General features: G+C 38.3%; 2 protein-coding genes across 6 annotated transcripts in view; one reads left to right on the top strand and one right to left on the bottom strand.

Moving 5' to 3' along the window:
• The window catches only part of CLDN10 (claudin 10), a gene marked incomplete at its 5' end in the record, with an annotated part of 61,194 nt that extends 60,433 nt beyond the window's left edge, over positions 1-761 (top strand). For all 3 annotated transcript variants that reach the window (XM_082043526.1, XM_082043525.1, XM_082043524.1), the window contains one exon: positions 468-761. In XM_082043526.1, coding sequence (XP_081899652.1) covers positions 468-582 — 115 coding nt within the window. In that variant the 3' untranslated portion in view covers positions 583-761. The remainder of the gene's footprint in view (positions 1-467) is intronic.
• A 1,037-nt stretch (positions 762-1,798) lies between these two features.
• Positions 1,799-14,901, bottom strand: part of DZIP1 (DAZ interacting zinc finger protein 1) — a 40,476-nt gene continuing 27,373 nt past the window's right edge. For all 3 annotated transcript variants that reach the window (XM_082064968.1, XM_082064967.1, XM_082064969.1), the window contains 8 exons: positions 10,686-10,831; positions 10,163-10,358; positions 9,674-9,803; positions 9,432-9,482; positions 8,363-8,565; positions 7,856-7,986; positions 3,507-3,672; positions 1,799-2,724 (listed from right to left, as the gene is read on the bottom strand). In XM_082064968.1, the coding sequence (XP_081921094.1) occupies positions 2,642-2,724; positions 3,507-3,672; positions 7,856-7,986; positions 8,363-8,565; positions 9,432-9,482; positions 9,674-9,803; positions 10,163-10,358; positions 10,686-10,831 (1,106 nt within the window). In that variant the 3' untranslated portion in view covers positions 1,799-2,641. The remainder of the gene's footprint in view (positions 2,725-3,506; positions 3,673-7,855; positions 7,987-8,362; positions 8,566-9,431; positions 9,483-9,673; positions 9,804-10,162; positions 10,359-10,685; positions 10,832-14,901) is intronic.

The following is a 14,901-nucleotide window of genomic DNA, read 5'->3' as shown; positions in this document are numbered from 1 at the left end:
GTAGGAAAAGTGGTCGGGTAACTTTACAGGTGTGAATAGGCAAATTTATTTAATCCCAAATTGTCAGATGACAAGTGAGAGAGGTGAAGGGCAGCCGTGGCAGCAGCAGCACATCCAGCAGCAGGAGAGGGGTCATAACGAAGAGGCACAGCTGGAGGGAGTAACTGTTCACCTAGGATCTGCCAGAGCCTTAATATTTCATGATTGGGCCCTAATTTACTTAGTTGAGAACAAGAGATTTGCTTTTATAGAAAAGTGAATTGCAAAGAGAGATGCTGGAGGGGGAATCTCAAACCAGAAAGAGACCACACAGGGAAGGAAGGTGACCCCCCTGCCCCCTCCCATGAGCTTTGTAAGCAAGTTCCTATACATTTCTTCTAGTTTTATATTGCTATGATGCTTGGATACAGGGATGTTAACCTGTCTGTGGGATGAGCTGTAAATGGTTGATTCTCTTTCCTTTTCAGGAGGGGGTACGCGTATAATGGAGCCACATCTGTGATGTCTTCTCGTACAAAGGTCCAAAACAGTGTCCCAGACAAAACCCCACCGAAGCACTTTGACAAGAATGCTTATGTTTAATTGTACTGTTGGAAGATTCAAGGCATTATAAAAATGTTTGTATGTTTCATTCAGAGTGATTTCCCCCCAATCCAATGTAATTACCACTAAGACAATGACTTTTTAAAACATTAACTTGCAGCTTTTTACATATTGATGTAAATTTTAGTATATACTATTTTAAGATTGATATTGGTATTGTAAAGTTTATACCCTGGAAATCATGAGCTGATGTTGCTTTCTGGAGAAAAAATAAATGGGGTATTTACCAAATCAGTGTGTCAGTTGCTTATGGGAATGACATCACACATGATATTGACCACAGAGCATCATTACAGTGAGGGTGGTGAAACACTGGCCTGGGTTGCCCAGGTTGGTGATAGATGCCCCATCCCTGGAGACATTCAAAGCCACGCTGGACGGGGCTCTGAGCAACCTGATCTAGTTGCAGATGTCCCTGCTCATTGCAGGGGGGTTGGACTAGATGGCCTTTGAAGGTCCCCTCCAAACCGAACTAGTCTGTGATTGCAACTGTTTCTTAAATGGGTTCAGTACTGGACAAAACAGCCCTTCCCTGTGCAGGTTAGTGTGAAAAATACCTCACCACTGATGAGCAGTGACACTGGAACTGCAGAGCACACGGCAACTGCCGGGCCAGACGACAGTCAGTGGGAATCACCAGGCTCTTGCCTCCTTATCCCATTGCCGGGGTGGACAAATGTGGCACTGGGTCAATTCAGTGCCGTAGGAATAAGAAATGAAAATAAGCAGGGGATTTGGGGGTTGTTTTTGTCCCCTCTGCCTGGGTAGGGTGCCGGGACACCTTTGGCTCTAGAGTGGCTCCAAACCCCTGGGTCACTGCCCTGCCAGTGTCATTCCTGAAGGGCTGGCCAAATAAAAGCAGGCAGTGTTTAACAGCGCTATTTTAGATAATCCTGAATTAGTTACACCAGTTCAAAAATTCAGCTGGCTTTTTTGAAAAATTTCCTTTACGTGCCCATAGAAATGTGATGGCTTTTGAGGGAATATTTGTACAATGAGTCAATAAATGAGATCAGAGATTATGAATAACCACAAAATGCTTTCTAGGCTGAGACCTGAAAATAAGTCACACACTCGGGTCTGTCTTGAAGTTTGAATTGATGGACCCTTAGAGTTTCAATACATTGCTTATTTTGGGAGAAAGACATAAATATAAAAAATGAATAATCCTATTTATTTCTAGGCACAGTATGACAGAAAAGGTTTTGAATCTGATACCATCTAAAATACAACAAAACTACAAAGCCATTCAAGGATCTTTTTATGTTACTTTATTTTTGTATTTCACTGAAGTGAAAGCACCATTGTTTTTTTTTTTTAAGAAGGCAGCCAATATGGACGAAACAGAAACATGAAAGTATTTGCGCAATGGCAAGTCAGTATTTTCCTCACCTTAGCCTGACATTTGATTATGTTTTCCAGTTTTTGTGCTTTTATGTTAACCAAGACTCGAGTCTAATTTAAAATAAAACAACAAAACCTTCCCAAAATAGGAGGCATTTCATAATAAGTAGTTTTATAGCTAAGGCCTTTTTTTCTTTTCATTTGGTGTTCATTGTAAACCATGTTAGAAATGTAACATTTTCATAGATGGAAATATTCTATTTAAAATGTTCACAATTCTATATAAAGTTTATGATAAAAAAACAAGAAAATATGCATCTAAAAATTTAAAAAGTAATACTCTGGAGTAAACTCTGTTCATTGCTTAACAGGCTTTCTTGCAAGACCAGTTTCAATCTTTAATGTAAACATTAGAGGCAAGATCTTCACCTCAATGAAATCAAAGAGATTTTCACCACTAAGTTCACAAGAAAGAGGAATTAGCTCTCAATTTCCAAACAGACATGGCCAGTAATATGCATATGAATATTCTTGTTTCAAATTCAGGACTGAAAGACACAGGAGCTCTGTAGAAAGTTTTCCTTCTTATTACATGACCTGAATGAGAAATGAATAGAAAACACTTGATGTTTTCAACTACATTTTCAAGGGAAACAGAACCGGACAGCAGCGCCTCCCATCAGAAGTGCAACAATTATATATCCGAAGAATCGCTCCAATCTGTTACAGTGACTAAGCTGCTTTTTAACGTGCTAGTATTCTCAGCTTCTTGCAGGACTGTTAAAAGAACATAAAACATATTATTAACAATTATTAATAATATTTTGGGGGTATTTTTACTTTGTATTTATCTATGGGAGAAAATTACGTGCTATGTGAGCAAACACCTGCGGACTTCAGGAAGTCCAGAATTTCAACCAGTGAGGAAATTACAAGTGTTGATAATTGGAAGGCTGTTTCTGTCACAGAATACAACGTACAGCCCAAGCAGTCAGTGTCAACATTACTTTAACAATAACCTGAAGTATCTTTATATAACTGACACAGCTTTAACCTTGAAGTATATTGAAATGTGAGGGCTAGAAACTACTGTGTCAGTTCTATGTAAGACTGCAGTGATTACCAGTACCTCAAATATTTATCTCAGCCTGGTAGGTCACTCAGATTTCCTGAACAAACCTGAAATTTGATTCTTATTCTCAAGACAAAGGAAGAAAGTTTCCCCCTCCCTTAAATCTGAGAAGGGATTAAAAAAAAAAATCCTGGATGATTAATCTTTAAGATGAGGCTGAAGCCTGATAGTACTATATGTTTTGAAATGTCAAATTTAAGTTTCTTGTCACCCCTGTGTATTTATGTGTGTGTTGTTTACTTGTTTGTATCAAAAGCATCATACGTGATATTTATATGCCATAAAACCAAGCACACAGTTTTTCTTACTTGTTCTTTTCTTACAAAATACCATACATTGAATTGCAATTTGTAATACAATATACTTGAGCTCTCCTTTAGGTGTGTCAGTCGCTTAAGGCTCATACATAGCAGTATGAATATGTTACCTTCTTCCTTTGGTGCATTTCTCTTGGGAAGACCCCACGCCTGTACCACAGCAGGAGCATTCGACTCATTTTTATGAACCATCGGTGGCTTCTGAGCCTTATCTTTCGTCAATAAAAAGTCTTCTACTGATGATATATCCCAATCATCTTCATCAGCTTCTGTGAACTAACAAGGAGAAGAAAAAAGACGCATTTTTCCTCTGTCTGCTCAAGTTGTGCTGAGTTCTCCTATAACCTCAATGCACTGGCACATACCTGGTATGACATCTATCTCCACAACTTTAAAGTCTGTATAATTCAATTACCTAAATTATATTAACCCACTATTATAGTTCCAAAGCTAAAAGTGTTGGTTGGGGTTTTACATAACTGGCAGAAATCTATGGTTTTGGTTACCACATATCTAACTTAAAAAAGGATCGTCTTTTTTGGGATATTAGCTATTCCAATGAGAAAGTCCTTTAAGCATTAGAATGTATATTAGTTACATGAAAATAGAGACACGACATCATCATGCAAGTTGGCAGTTTAGTTTGCTATATAAGCATTCTATATTCACACTAGAAAAATTCAATTTTGCAACAAAGGCCTTTTCAATTTAAAATCATTTATTTTTTAAGAAAAATAACAAAGGTTTGGGAAAATCACATGGTGCTCAAAGTTAAAATATGTATTCTTCTTACAACTCACTGTCAGCATGTACAAGCTTATTTTAATTAAGTGGTGGATCTGCACAATGAGCTCCCAAAATGAGAGTCACGTCAAACAGATGAACCTAAGGCAGTATGTCCTGATCTTTCTTCTCTCATCTACCTGAGAACTAAATATCATCATTCAGCTTTTGAAGGAAAAGCGACAGCAGTTCCCTGTTCATCAATCAGATGTGGCTCAATGGAATCGAGCCATTATTAGAGAGCTTAGCTGGGGAAAGTGAAAGATGGTTTCTCACAAAGCTACAATCTTCCTTCACTGGAGTCTCTCATTGTTACAGGAAGATACAGAAGGTGCTTCTATTGCACAGAAGAAAGATCCAGATGCTATCAGAAAACAATGTAAGGTATGTACATACTAGAGAAAAATCAACAAATATGAACGTGTCGTGTGTCTCGAAAGAAGGAAGAGACAGCAGTAATACTCTATCTTGCAACATAATCCAATTTGAACATTGCAAACCGTTTTTCAAAAGCTGACAGATCTGCTCAGTGTGCTGTGTTATTAACATACCAGGATTCAACATTTTGCTGTTTTAAATGATGTGCATTTGGAGGGTGTGGTAATGGGAAAGTCAGTCACATATACTGAGAAATGCTGGATGACATTTCCTCAAACATTCACTAAGTCCCAACTGATTTTTAAAGTACAAAATTCAGAGAAAAATGTCAATTTCAAAGATAATTCAGTTTTGATCAAGTGTAAATATACAGCAGCAATCAAAACTGCTAAGCTGTTTTATTACCTCAAAGATTTACTCCAAAGAAATACCATCATCCAAACAATGTCTGGTACAGGTGAACTCAGGTAATACAGCTTCAGGTAAGCACAAAATTAATTTTCTCTAAAATGTTTCTGAAGTAACTTCCTTAAAACACGACCTTTATAATACATATGACAATGGGATGCCTTACAAAGGTTTTATGGTATTGTGGGTTTTGAGAACAACCATTAGCAGCTCTAAGTATTCAAGCTATTAGTATTTAAGCTAATAAATATATTTGGATTTTCTGATAAACCGTTATTCCAGTGGCATTTTCCACTTACGTCTTTGGACACCTTTGAAAATCCCTCCTAATATTTAAAGAATGAACTTGATCTATATGCCTACCTTGAAACATACAACTATGGACATGAATCTATGCACATGCACACATAATTAGCAAGAATACAAGATGGTGTGTTGTTCTGTAAAGATTCCAGAAATAAAGTAGCAACACCTGCCCTGGATTCACAAACTCATTTCAAACTCATCACACACATACAGCAACACACCACTGTGTTAATATATCAGGGGCACTATGTTTTCTAAATTAATTATAGCAAAAATATTTTTCATGGAATCATGGAATGGTTTGGGTTAGAAAGGAACTTTAGAGATCACCTAGTCCAACCCCACTGCCATGGGCAGGGACACCTTCCACTAGACCAGGTTGCTTAAAGGCCTGTCCTGCCTGGCCTGCAACACTCCCAGGGATGGGGCATCCACATCTTCTCTGGGCAGCCTGTTCCAGTGCCTCACCACCCTCATGGGGAAGTATTTCTTCCTTCTATCTAATCTAAATCTACTCTCAGCTTAAAACAACTGCCCCATGTGCTGTCACTATAGGCCCTGCTAAAAAGTCTGTCCCCATCTTTCTTATAGGCCCCTTTTAAGTACTGAAAGGCCACAATAAGGTCTCCCTGGAGCCTCCTCTTCTCCAGGCTGATCAACCCCAACTCTCTCAGCCTGCCCTCACAGCAGAGCTGTTCCAGCCCTCTGGTCATTTCTGTGGCCTCCTCTGGCCCCTCTCCCATAGGTCCATGTCTTTCCTGTGCTGAGGGCTCCAGAGCTGGACACAGGACTCCAGGTGGGGTCTCATCAGAGCGGAGCAGAGGGGCAGAATCACCTCCCTCGACCTGCTGGCCACGCTGCTTTTGATACAGCCCAGGATATTATTTGACTTCTGGGCTGCAAGCGCACATTGCTGGCTCATGTCCTGTTTTTCATTCACCAGTACCCCCAAGTCCTTCTCCGCTGCTCTCAATCCCTTCATGCTCTGTGCCTGTACTGATATTGAGGATTCCCCTGACCCAGGTGCAGGACCTTGCACTTGACCTTGTCGAACTTCACGAGGTTCACCTTGGCCCACTTCTTGAGCTTGTCTGGGTCCTTCTGGATGGCATCCTGTCCCTCAGGCGTGTCAGCTGCACCACTCAGCTTGGTGTCATCCACAGACTTCCTGGGGGTGTGCTCGATACCACTATGTCATTAATAAAGATTGGTGAGCAGCAATGGTCCCAGAACAGACCCTTTAGGGACACCACTCGTTCCTGGCTTCCACTTGGATATTGAGCCATCAAGTGTAACTCCCTGGATGTGGCCATCCAGCCAGTTCATTTATCAATCTAACAGTCCATCTATCAAACCCATGTGTCTCAAATTTAGAGGTAAGAATGTTGCAGGGGACAGTACCAAATGCCTTACAGAGTCCAAGTAAATGACATCTGTAGCTCTTCCCTTGTCCACTGATGCAGTCACTCCATTGCAGAAGGCCACTAGATCAGTCAGGCACAATTTGCCCTTGGTGAATCCATGTTGTTTGTCTCTAATCGCCTCCCTGTTTTCTGTGTGTTTTGCATATCTGCCAGGAGGATCTGTTCCACGATCTTAACAGGCACAGAGGTGAGGCCGACAGGTTGGTAGTTCCCAGGGTTCCTCTTTTTAAAAATGGGTTTGATGTTTCCCTTTTTTTCAGTGAGGGACTTCTGACTGCCATGACTTTTCAAATATGATGAGAACTGGCTTAACAACTACATCAGCCAGTTCCCTCAGGACCCTGGGTGGCATCTTGTCAGGTCCCAGGGATGTATGTATGTTAGGTTCCTCTGGTGGTCTTGAACCTGATCTTCTCTCACAATGGGAGGGACTTCATTCTTCTGGTAGGAGTGATGAACTTCAGATTCATATGTTACTCAGGAAGCCCCAAGGTATCAGTTTTACTATGGATAACAGGATTTTCAGTAATTATTATTTGTTTATTTAGTGAAAAAATATTTTCTTGAATGCTAGAACTAGTATTTGGATGTCTACTTTGATCTAATAATAACTACTAAAACTGAAATGAATAGCACTATCCGCTGCTGACTTTTGGTTTTGAGTAACTTTTGGGATTTTTAAAAAAAATGTTCAGGAAAAGATAAATTCATATCAAAGTGGTTAACAACTATAAAACTCTAAACTAAGGGGAAGACTGGGACTTTAGGAGCCTGAGGGGCAAAGAATAAGTTGTGTTAGTATTCTGATTGTGAACACATGCCATACTCAATGGACAGATATCAGTGAGATATCTGATGTAGTCTGAAAACAGTAAAGGATTGTTCCCAAACTTTGGGCTACCTGTAGTGACCCAAAATAGTCATGGCATAAGCTGATAAGAAGTGTGGATGAAGAGGTCACTTGCCACAGCTCACTCACTTGCTAGTGCTTTTCCATATACCAGTGCAGATGTACCCAAAAAGACTAAAAGGCTATAACTCCCAAATGATCTTTGAGTTCTTCAATGCATCAAGATAGTTTCAGCATGAAAAAAAAAAAAAAGAGACATATATCTAGTTCAATTACTTAATGAAATAACAATGGCTATTAGAAGTGATACCTTCAGTTCTTGCACCTCTTCTTTCTTAATAAATGCCTGTGCAACATTAACCCCTCCAGCTGGCTTGTTCTTATTTCCATGGTTAGAAAGGCTCTTTCCAACTTGTTCAGTCAGTTTTTGAATAACTGCTCCTAAAGTTCACAAAAAAGTTATATTGACAGTTTCCATTCACAAGTAAAGGGCTTTACTGTAAACCATCTAGAAATCTCCCACAAAGTAAAAATAAGTTAAAGGCTGAGAAAAAATGTATTAGACAGAATCTCTCTGAGCCACAGACTGTCTCTTTTTCTGCATTTATATAAACCAGCATGATACACATCAAGTTTGAACTTACATCTCTAAGTACTATATAAATATAAACATATTAGCAAAAATATAAAGTGCACACAAATATACATACACTCAAGGCTGCCTTCATTGTGTTTTGTAACACAGAAATATTACCAGCAAATGCAAAATCATGCACAGCTATTAAAACATGCATATACAAAAGTAGGAAAAAAAAACCTTTTGACGTTTTGGCAGGTGTTCCAGTTTCTTCAATTTCACTTTCCTCCATCCCATCCATATCGTTTTTGGCAGGAACCTTCTGAAAAGCGCTGACGTTGCTGGTTGATGTTTTTGACAGCTTTTCCAATAATTCTGGTGATATGTAAGACTGCTTAATATCATCTTCATCTACTTCTTCCTCTGAACTGAATGGTGGAGTTCTATGCAAAAACACATAAAAACCGAAGACTTACTGGGTTTCAGTGACTGCACTGATATATAGATATTTAAGCTTCCCTGTATTTTCCATTCCTGTAGCATGTTTTTCTTCTGTGAAAAAGACAAGAACTCCCATAAATTCTACCTATCCATAAAACTATTTAAAATAAATCATGCTGCTAAGTAAACTTGGAAAATTATCACAAAATAATCTCCTGTATAGATAAGATTATTTCAATCTACGCAACTATCTTTACAAAACAACAGACTAATATGTAACAAGTCTTGCCACGCAAACAAAGATAGGCTTTCATGGATCAACAGGGAGAGGAAAATTCAGGGTCAAGAAATCTGCACCACAGAAAGTCTGTTCTGATATTCTGTTAATAATAGTATTTTATCTATAATAACAGTTATAATTATAATAATAATTCAGGAATTTTTCAGTGCGGGAAATCACAAAGTAATGTGCCTGATGTGAGTGGAATCTGAAATATCATGTTTCATTTTGGTCATAGTATAAAAATATCAATAAAATGAAAAAACAAGGTTACCAAAGTCTTTAAAGGTTTTTAACTGGCTCAGAAAAAGCATCTGAGAACGAAACTAAAGGAAGTGATACTACCCAGTTTTTTTGAATGTGCCTCTCTGGTTCACAATAAAGAATACATCTGCTGAAAGGAGAACATGCTATCTTTCAGGGATGATAACAACAGACTCAAATGGAATAATACTTTAAAACAAAATATGAAATACGCAGTCCAGAAAATGTTTAATTTCAGCTTAACAACAGCTTTTGCGTGGCAAGCATGTAAATGTTCAGTCACCAAAAATGGTTTCTTCAAAAATACAAGGGAACAAAACATACGTGGTACTAGATGTCCTTCTGGAAACTTCATTTACAAAAGGCTTCCTGGATCTAAAAATAATAAGACAAGTTATTTCAACACTGCCAGTCAACTAAGTAAGCATAAAGTAATGCGAATTCTTTGCTCAGTTCTCAAAATATGTTCAAAAAGATGTTCAAAAGATGTTCGCATCAGTCACAAAAACCCAAACCCATAGGACTGTTACCTGAGGTATGAGTACTATGAGAACAGCATCTCTTACTTTGGTGTAGACGTATTCTGAGCGATGGCTGTTCTTTGTTCAGCTGGGCGGACGGCTGCTGAAGACCGTTTTACTGGCTTTTGTGTTGTGGCAGATGCAGAAATTCCCAATTGATTGAACTTCTGTTTATCTACAACAAACATTATCTCATTATTAGAAACAATGTTTGGTATCTTTTATATTTAATTTCTAAAACTAAAGATGTCTCTACTGCAGATTGTAGTTTTATAGAAAAAGAAGAACAAAAGTAATTTTTTTTCTTCAGAGCAGTTCAGAGTTACCACGTTTGGCATTACAGGACCAAAGATTTCTGCAGTTAAACACCATGCCAAGAACCCTCCAAAGGAAATTGTTTAGTTGGCCATAACTATATAGAATATTTCTATAAAAATTATGAAAGCAGCTATACAGAAATGTTGCTAAATAAAACCTTAAACCAGCAGTTATAAAATGTAAGAGAATGAATAAACAAAACAAAAAGATTTTAACCTTGTGGAGGAAGCTGAGGATAGGAAACGGGTCTGTAACAAGATGATGATTTCTCCTCAACCCTAAAGCTAACTTGACGTTCAAGGTGCTCTCGAATTCGCTGAATGTCAGGCTCATGCTTCCGTTTGCATTCTCTGGCAGATTCAATTGCACGCAAAATTTTATTTAAGCGATCATTTGGGATACCACGAACACCCTAAGGAAACAAATTGTATTGTAAACACAGGGGCTATTATTTCTGGGATTTCTATCCTACAATCATATATGCTCTTTTAAACTTCACATAGCACAAAGCTTGTAGAAAACACACAGAAGTTGGTAACACTGCTCACAGGTGCAGCCATATCCTCCACAGCTGTAATCTGATGGGCATCCTCTCAGGTTAGTAAATTATACTGATTTATAACACACAGAAATTTAGCTTTGGATTTCATAGGTTGAGGGTTATAGTACAAGAGTGAGAGAAGAGCAAAAAAGTGGGACAAAGATGACCAGTCTTTTAAATAACTCAAAATAATCTTACTGCTTTAATTCCCAAGGTTTCCAGCTTCTCCTCCAGGGCTTGCTCCAAAACAACTCGTAATTCTTTAGTTAAAGAAGGATCAGTCTTCAAAGCATTTATTAAATGGTGGTTGCTTCTACCTGTTTTATGATCACCTTTCTCAGCTTCTGAAATATGAATGGAAAAAAACACGTTTAAGAGACACCTGAGAAATCCACAGTACATGAGACGACTAAAAACCACACGGAAGCATGCATTTTTTTAGAAACACCATAGACATACATATGCACTTTTTGTCTACAAGGAGTTGTATTATTTTTAAAATCTTCGGCTAGCTTACAGAAGTCAGCTCACTAGGAATCTATAATTCAGTACCGTTGTACTCACCATCACAAGTATCTTTTATTTTTCCTTGTTACAGAATTGCTGTGAAGATATATGTATGTCTGAATATTTAGCAACAAAGATCTTTACTTTCAGAACTGTGTTTGGAAACTTCTGATAGAGTATCTTATGATAATTAAGTTCTCTAAAAGTGGTATTTCAAATCAAAGCTGAGCTCTAGCAGGAATTAGAACAGGAATATGACAAAGGTTCTCAAGAAGACCTTCAAACAACTTCATGTTCTCTAATAAAAAGCACCTACCAAACCCAAATCTTTGGAAAGCTGTAACACTTTCAGAAGTCTTAGAAAAGACAAAACCTTAGTCTGAGGCAGACCGTTTCACAGAAAACACAAGACAAATAATACTTCAAAACTCTTTCAAGGACAAAGTTCAGTGTCGTGTTTTCTTCCACGCGCCTATGACATCATACATACTTAAAAGCAGACAAAGAAGTTTCTATCTCTTTCCCTTGCTTTAAGTTCCAGTAATGACATGACCTCTTATGCAAGAGATAAAGAATCATCAGACAGATTCTTCCATCGAAATTAAAGACTGACATTTAAGTTAGGCCAAAGTATTCTAGGGTCATACGGGGGAAGAGAGAAGCAAAACATACCATTGGGAACCTGCCTATAAAGTGTCTTTGGCAAGACAAAACTTTACTGAATGCCAGCCCACAGACAAGGACATAAATGAAGGAATTATTCCATACTGTGACTTCCAAACATTTTATTTCAAAAAAAACACGCCACTTTTCCTATTTTTAATCGACAACTGCTTAAAAAGTTCAGTTTTCCTTTAGTTTTCATTTTTCTTTAAGGGAAAGATAAGCAACCTGAAGAGGACCCCAAAAAGCCTCAAGATACACAAATGATATTTAGGTTGTTTTGAGGCAGTGGCTTCCGACCGTAAGAGCTGAGGTAATGAAAACTGAAAAAGAGTCCAGCTACCATACTAAGAGATCTGTGCTGAAGAGGACAAAATCCAGCTGAAATCCTAACTGTCCTTGGGGACTGTGTGGACAACTTCAGTCCCTGAGAGAGGTGGGATTAAAAGTGATTTGGTGGAGAGCTGAGTCCTAGAAGAGGCAAACTATGGGTTGGTGTGGAAACATAGGGCTATCGGACTATACCTGTCAGGAAAAGGGGCATTACGCAGTACGAAATCTTCCCAGAAAACCAGACATGAGGCATTTTAAAGTGGAAGGCTCCAAGGAGCCTTCTGAAAATCCTGTCCCTTTCAGATGTTAATCCTCACAACAAAATAGATCCATCTAAAATAATTTTAAAATTCATAATTACTACATACTGATATGGGTAACAAGACTATCCAGCATTATCCTAATTAATGACAATATTAATTCTTGCTAATTAGCTCAAGCCAAATCCTCTTTGCTGGCGCCAAGTATTTAAGGAACTGTTTCCTTATTCACTTTTGTTTTTTTAAAAAAACCCTAAATACTAGATTTGACGACTTTGGAGACAAGGGACCTTAAGTCTGCTCCCACTGTCTCAGCTCCTACATAAGCCTGTGAAATAATCTGAGAAGTCAAGAATTTTCACACTCTCCCTTTTAAAGGGCTGTCACTGAAAACAAAAAAATCTTGGTCTATCTTTTCAGACTGCATTCCTTCTTTTTCTCTTGTGTACTGCAGGCCATGCCTTTAGGCACAGCAGAAGAATCAAAGACAATCCATCAAGAGAGAAGATGGCAAGCAAGAGCAACAGCAGAAAGCATGGCAAAAATGCGAGCAGTCTTTATTTCAGATTGTTCAGAGTCACTGGGTTTTCCCTGGGGAAACACCTCTCACTTAGGTGCAGAGGTATTCAAATGACAATTTAGTTTTCGAAACAGCATCATTCCTTCAAAATTTAAACTCATCGGCTACAAGGCTCAAAACTGATTTTAATTTTGCGCATGGTACAGATTATTATGTCATTCAGCTATTTGGTGTTTCATCTAAAGTACTGTTACCCTTCTTCAGGAGAAGAATACCCTGCGGGTTGAACAAACACTTTATTTTCTGTCACTGTAAATGTTGCCTTTTCCAAGTTTTCCTCAAAGGAAGCAGAAGAACAGCTGCCAACAATTCATTCAGAATTGCACAAACCTGGCTGGAGCTGTGGCTACTTGGAAGGAGGCGTAAATGAGATTGCCTGCTGAAGTATCTTGGGTGCACCTACAAAAGTGGACAGCTTCAACCTCTACCACCAACCTCCTTCTTCTGTCTGAACTCCTTGTCCTCCCACAGAGAGTTTGAAAAATAAGTAAGCATCAATTGCAATAGCATGAATGCCAAGAAGCTTCCAGTAAAGGGGTATTCCTCATGAAACATCTTCATTCTGCTTAGCTCACGTGCTTTTAGGCATACGGAATATGCCTGATTTAAAGAGTTAGCCAGCTTTCCATAAAAACATTGAATTGGATAAGGAAATCATAATATTAGCAAGCACCAATAGCAAACAGGAGACTGACACAAAGAATGTTCCCACCCAAATCACATAAGCATACTCAAATACAATGAAAACATACTGTAGGTGTCAAGAAATATTTACATTTCTATTTTCAAAAAACACATGCCACTACATTTTGAGCTGAATCAACCATTACCTTTTTCCTCTTCTGAAAGCTCCTCTATGGGTTCCAGCATATGCACCAAGGGTGCCTGCTCTAATAATGAGGAAAAACAGGAACACCAGACAAACAGGACAGAAGAAGGTCAAGGTCCAGAGTGGGAAAGTTAGGCAAAAAAACACACTGATGTCAATTTTCCCGATTGCTGACAACCTGTTTAACAATCACAAACCCAATGCAACGTGACTCTTCACTGCCTTGATGGTACATTTTTGTAGAGGACACCCTAATACAGTAGCCACTTCAGGAATTATTAACTTGCCCAAACATGGGTGTCTAGTGTCATCTCAGATATATCAGAGTTTCAAGTCATGGGGACAGGTCGGGCTGATATGTCACACAACCACAGAAAAACCTGTGCCCTTCTGTAGTGGCACCCAGAGGCCAGGTGGGATGTTTTGAGGCATCTACAATGACAAGACCACCTAGGATTAAGCAAATTAATACTGTCATTCATTTCTCATAAGGAGTATTTGAATTTTAAAATTTATTTTTAAATAATTTTAATACATAATTTGATACAAAAAGTTTACAAAATGGACAGCCATAGAAATCCTGAAAAATATATGAAAAAATATGTTAACTCATCATTCCAAAGATTTATTAAGTACTGAGTCCATATATGCAAAAGATAGAGAAATTTTATATATATATGATAATTTCCAATAAAACCAACTTAAAAAATCTTCAATCACTCCAATATCGTGAGACTCAGTATTTTCATGTGCTTTAAAGAAATCTTGAAATGTCCTCTGCCGAAAACAGCTTCCTAAACACATTGAAATTATAATTCTATAGGCTGTCAGGTACCATTTGGTTTATATAAACGAAGTCAGAGTACAGTTTATTTACAACTTTATAGACTTCAGATACAAGAGATGCAGGAAAATGCTTATATGTAGAATAATAAAAATTCAGGGTTTTTAAATGTTAATATTCGCCTTCCATAAATAAATTTATTTCAATGAAAACTAGAATTCGGTTTCTAGAGCTTATAATAAACACAGAAATGGACAAACTGTATCTGCAGCATTCAACTACTGGCAGTATAGGCGAGAAGAATTTATCGGCCAATATTTTGGGCCAACATAGATTTGCCCCAGCCTTCACAAGAAACCTCTGGCACTATAAGTGGTTGCTACACCATATGGGTAGAAGGGGAGGAGATGATGCTGCAGTAAAGGTGCCTGCTCTGCAGGACTTCCCATACAACAAGG

This window comes from Streptopelia decaocto, assembly GCF_964273445.1.
Source record: "Streptopelia decaocto genome assembly, chromosome: 1".
Taxonomy (NCBI): domain Eukaryota; kingdom Metazoa; phylum Chordata; class Aves; order Columbiformes; family Columbidae; genus Streptopelia; species Streptopelia decaocto.
This window is presented reverse-complemented; position numbering and strand designations above follow the sequence as displayed.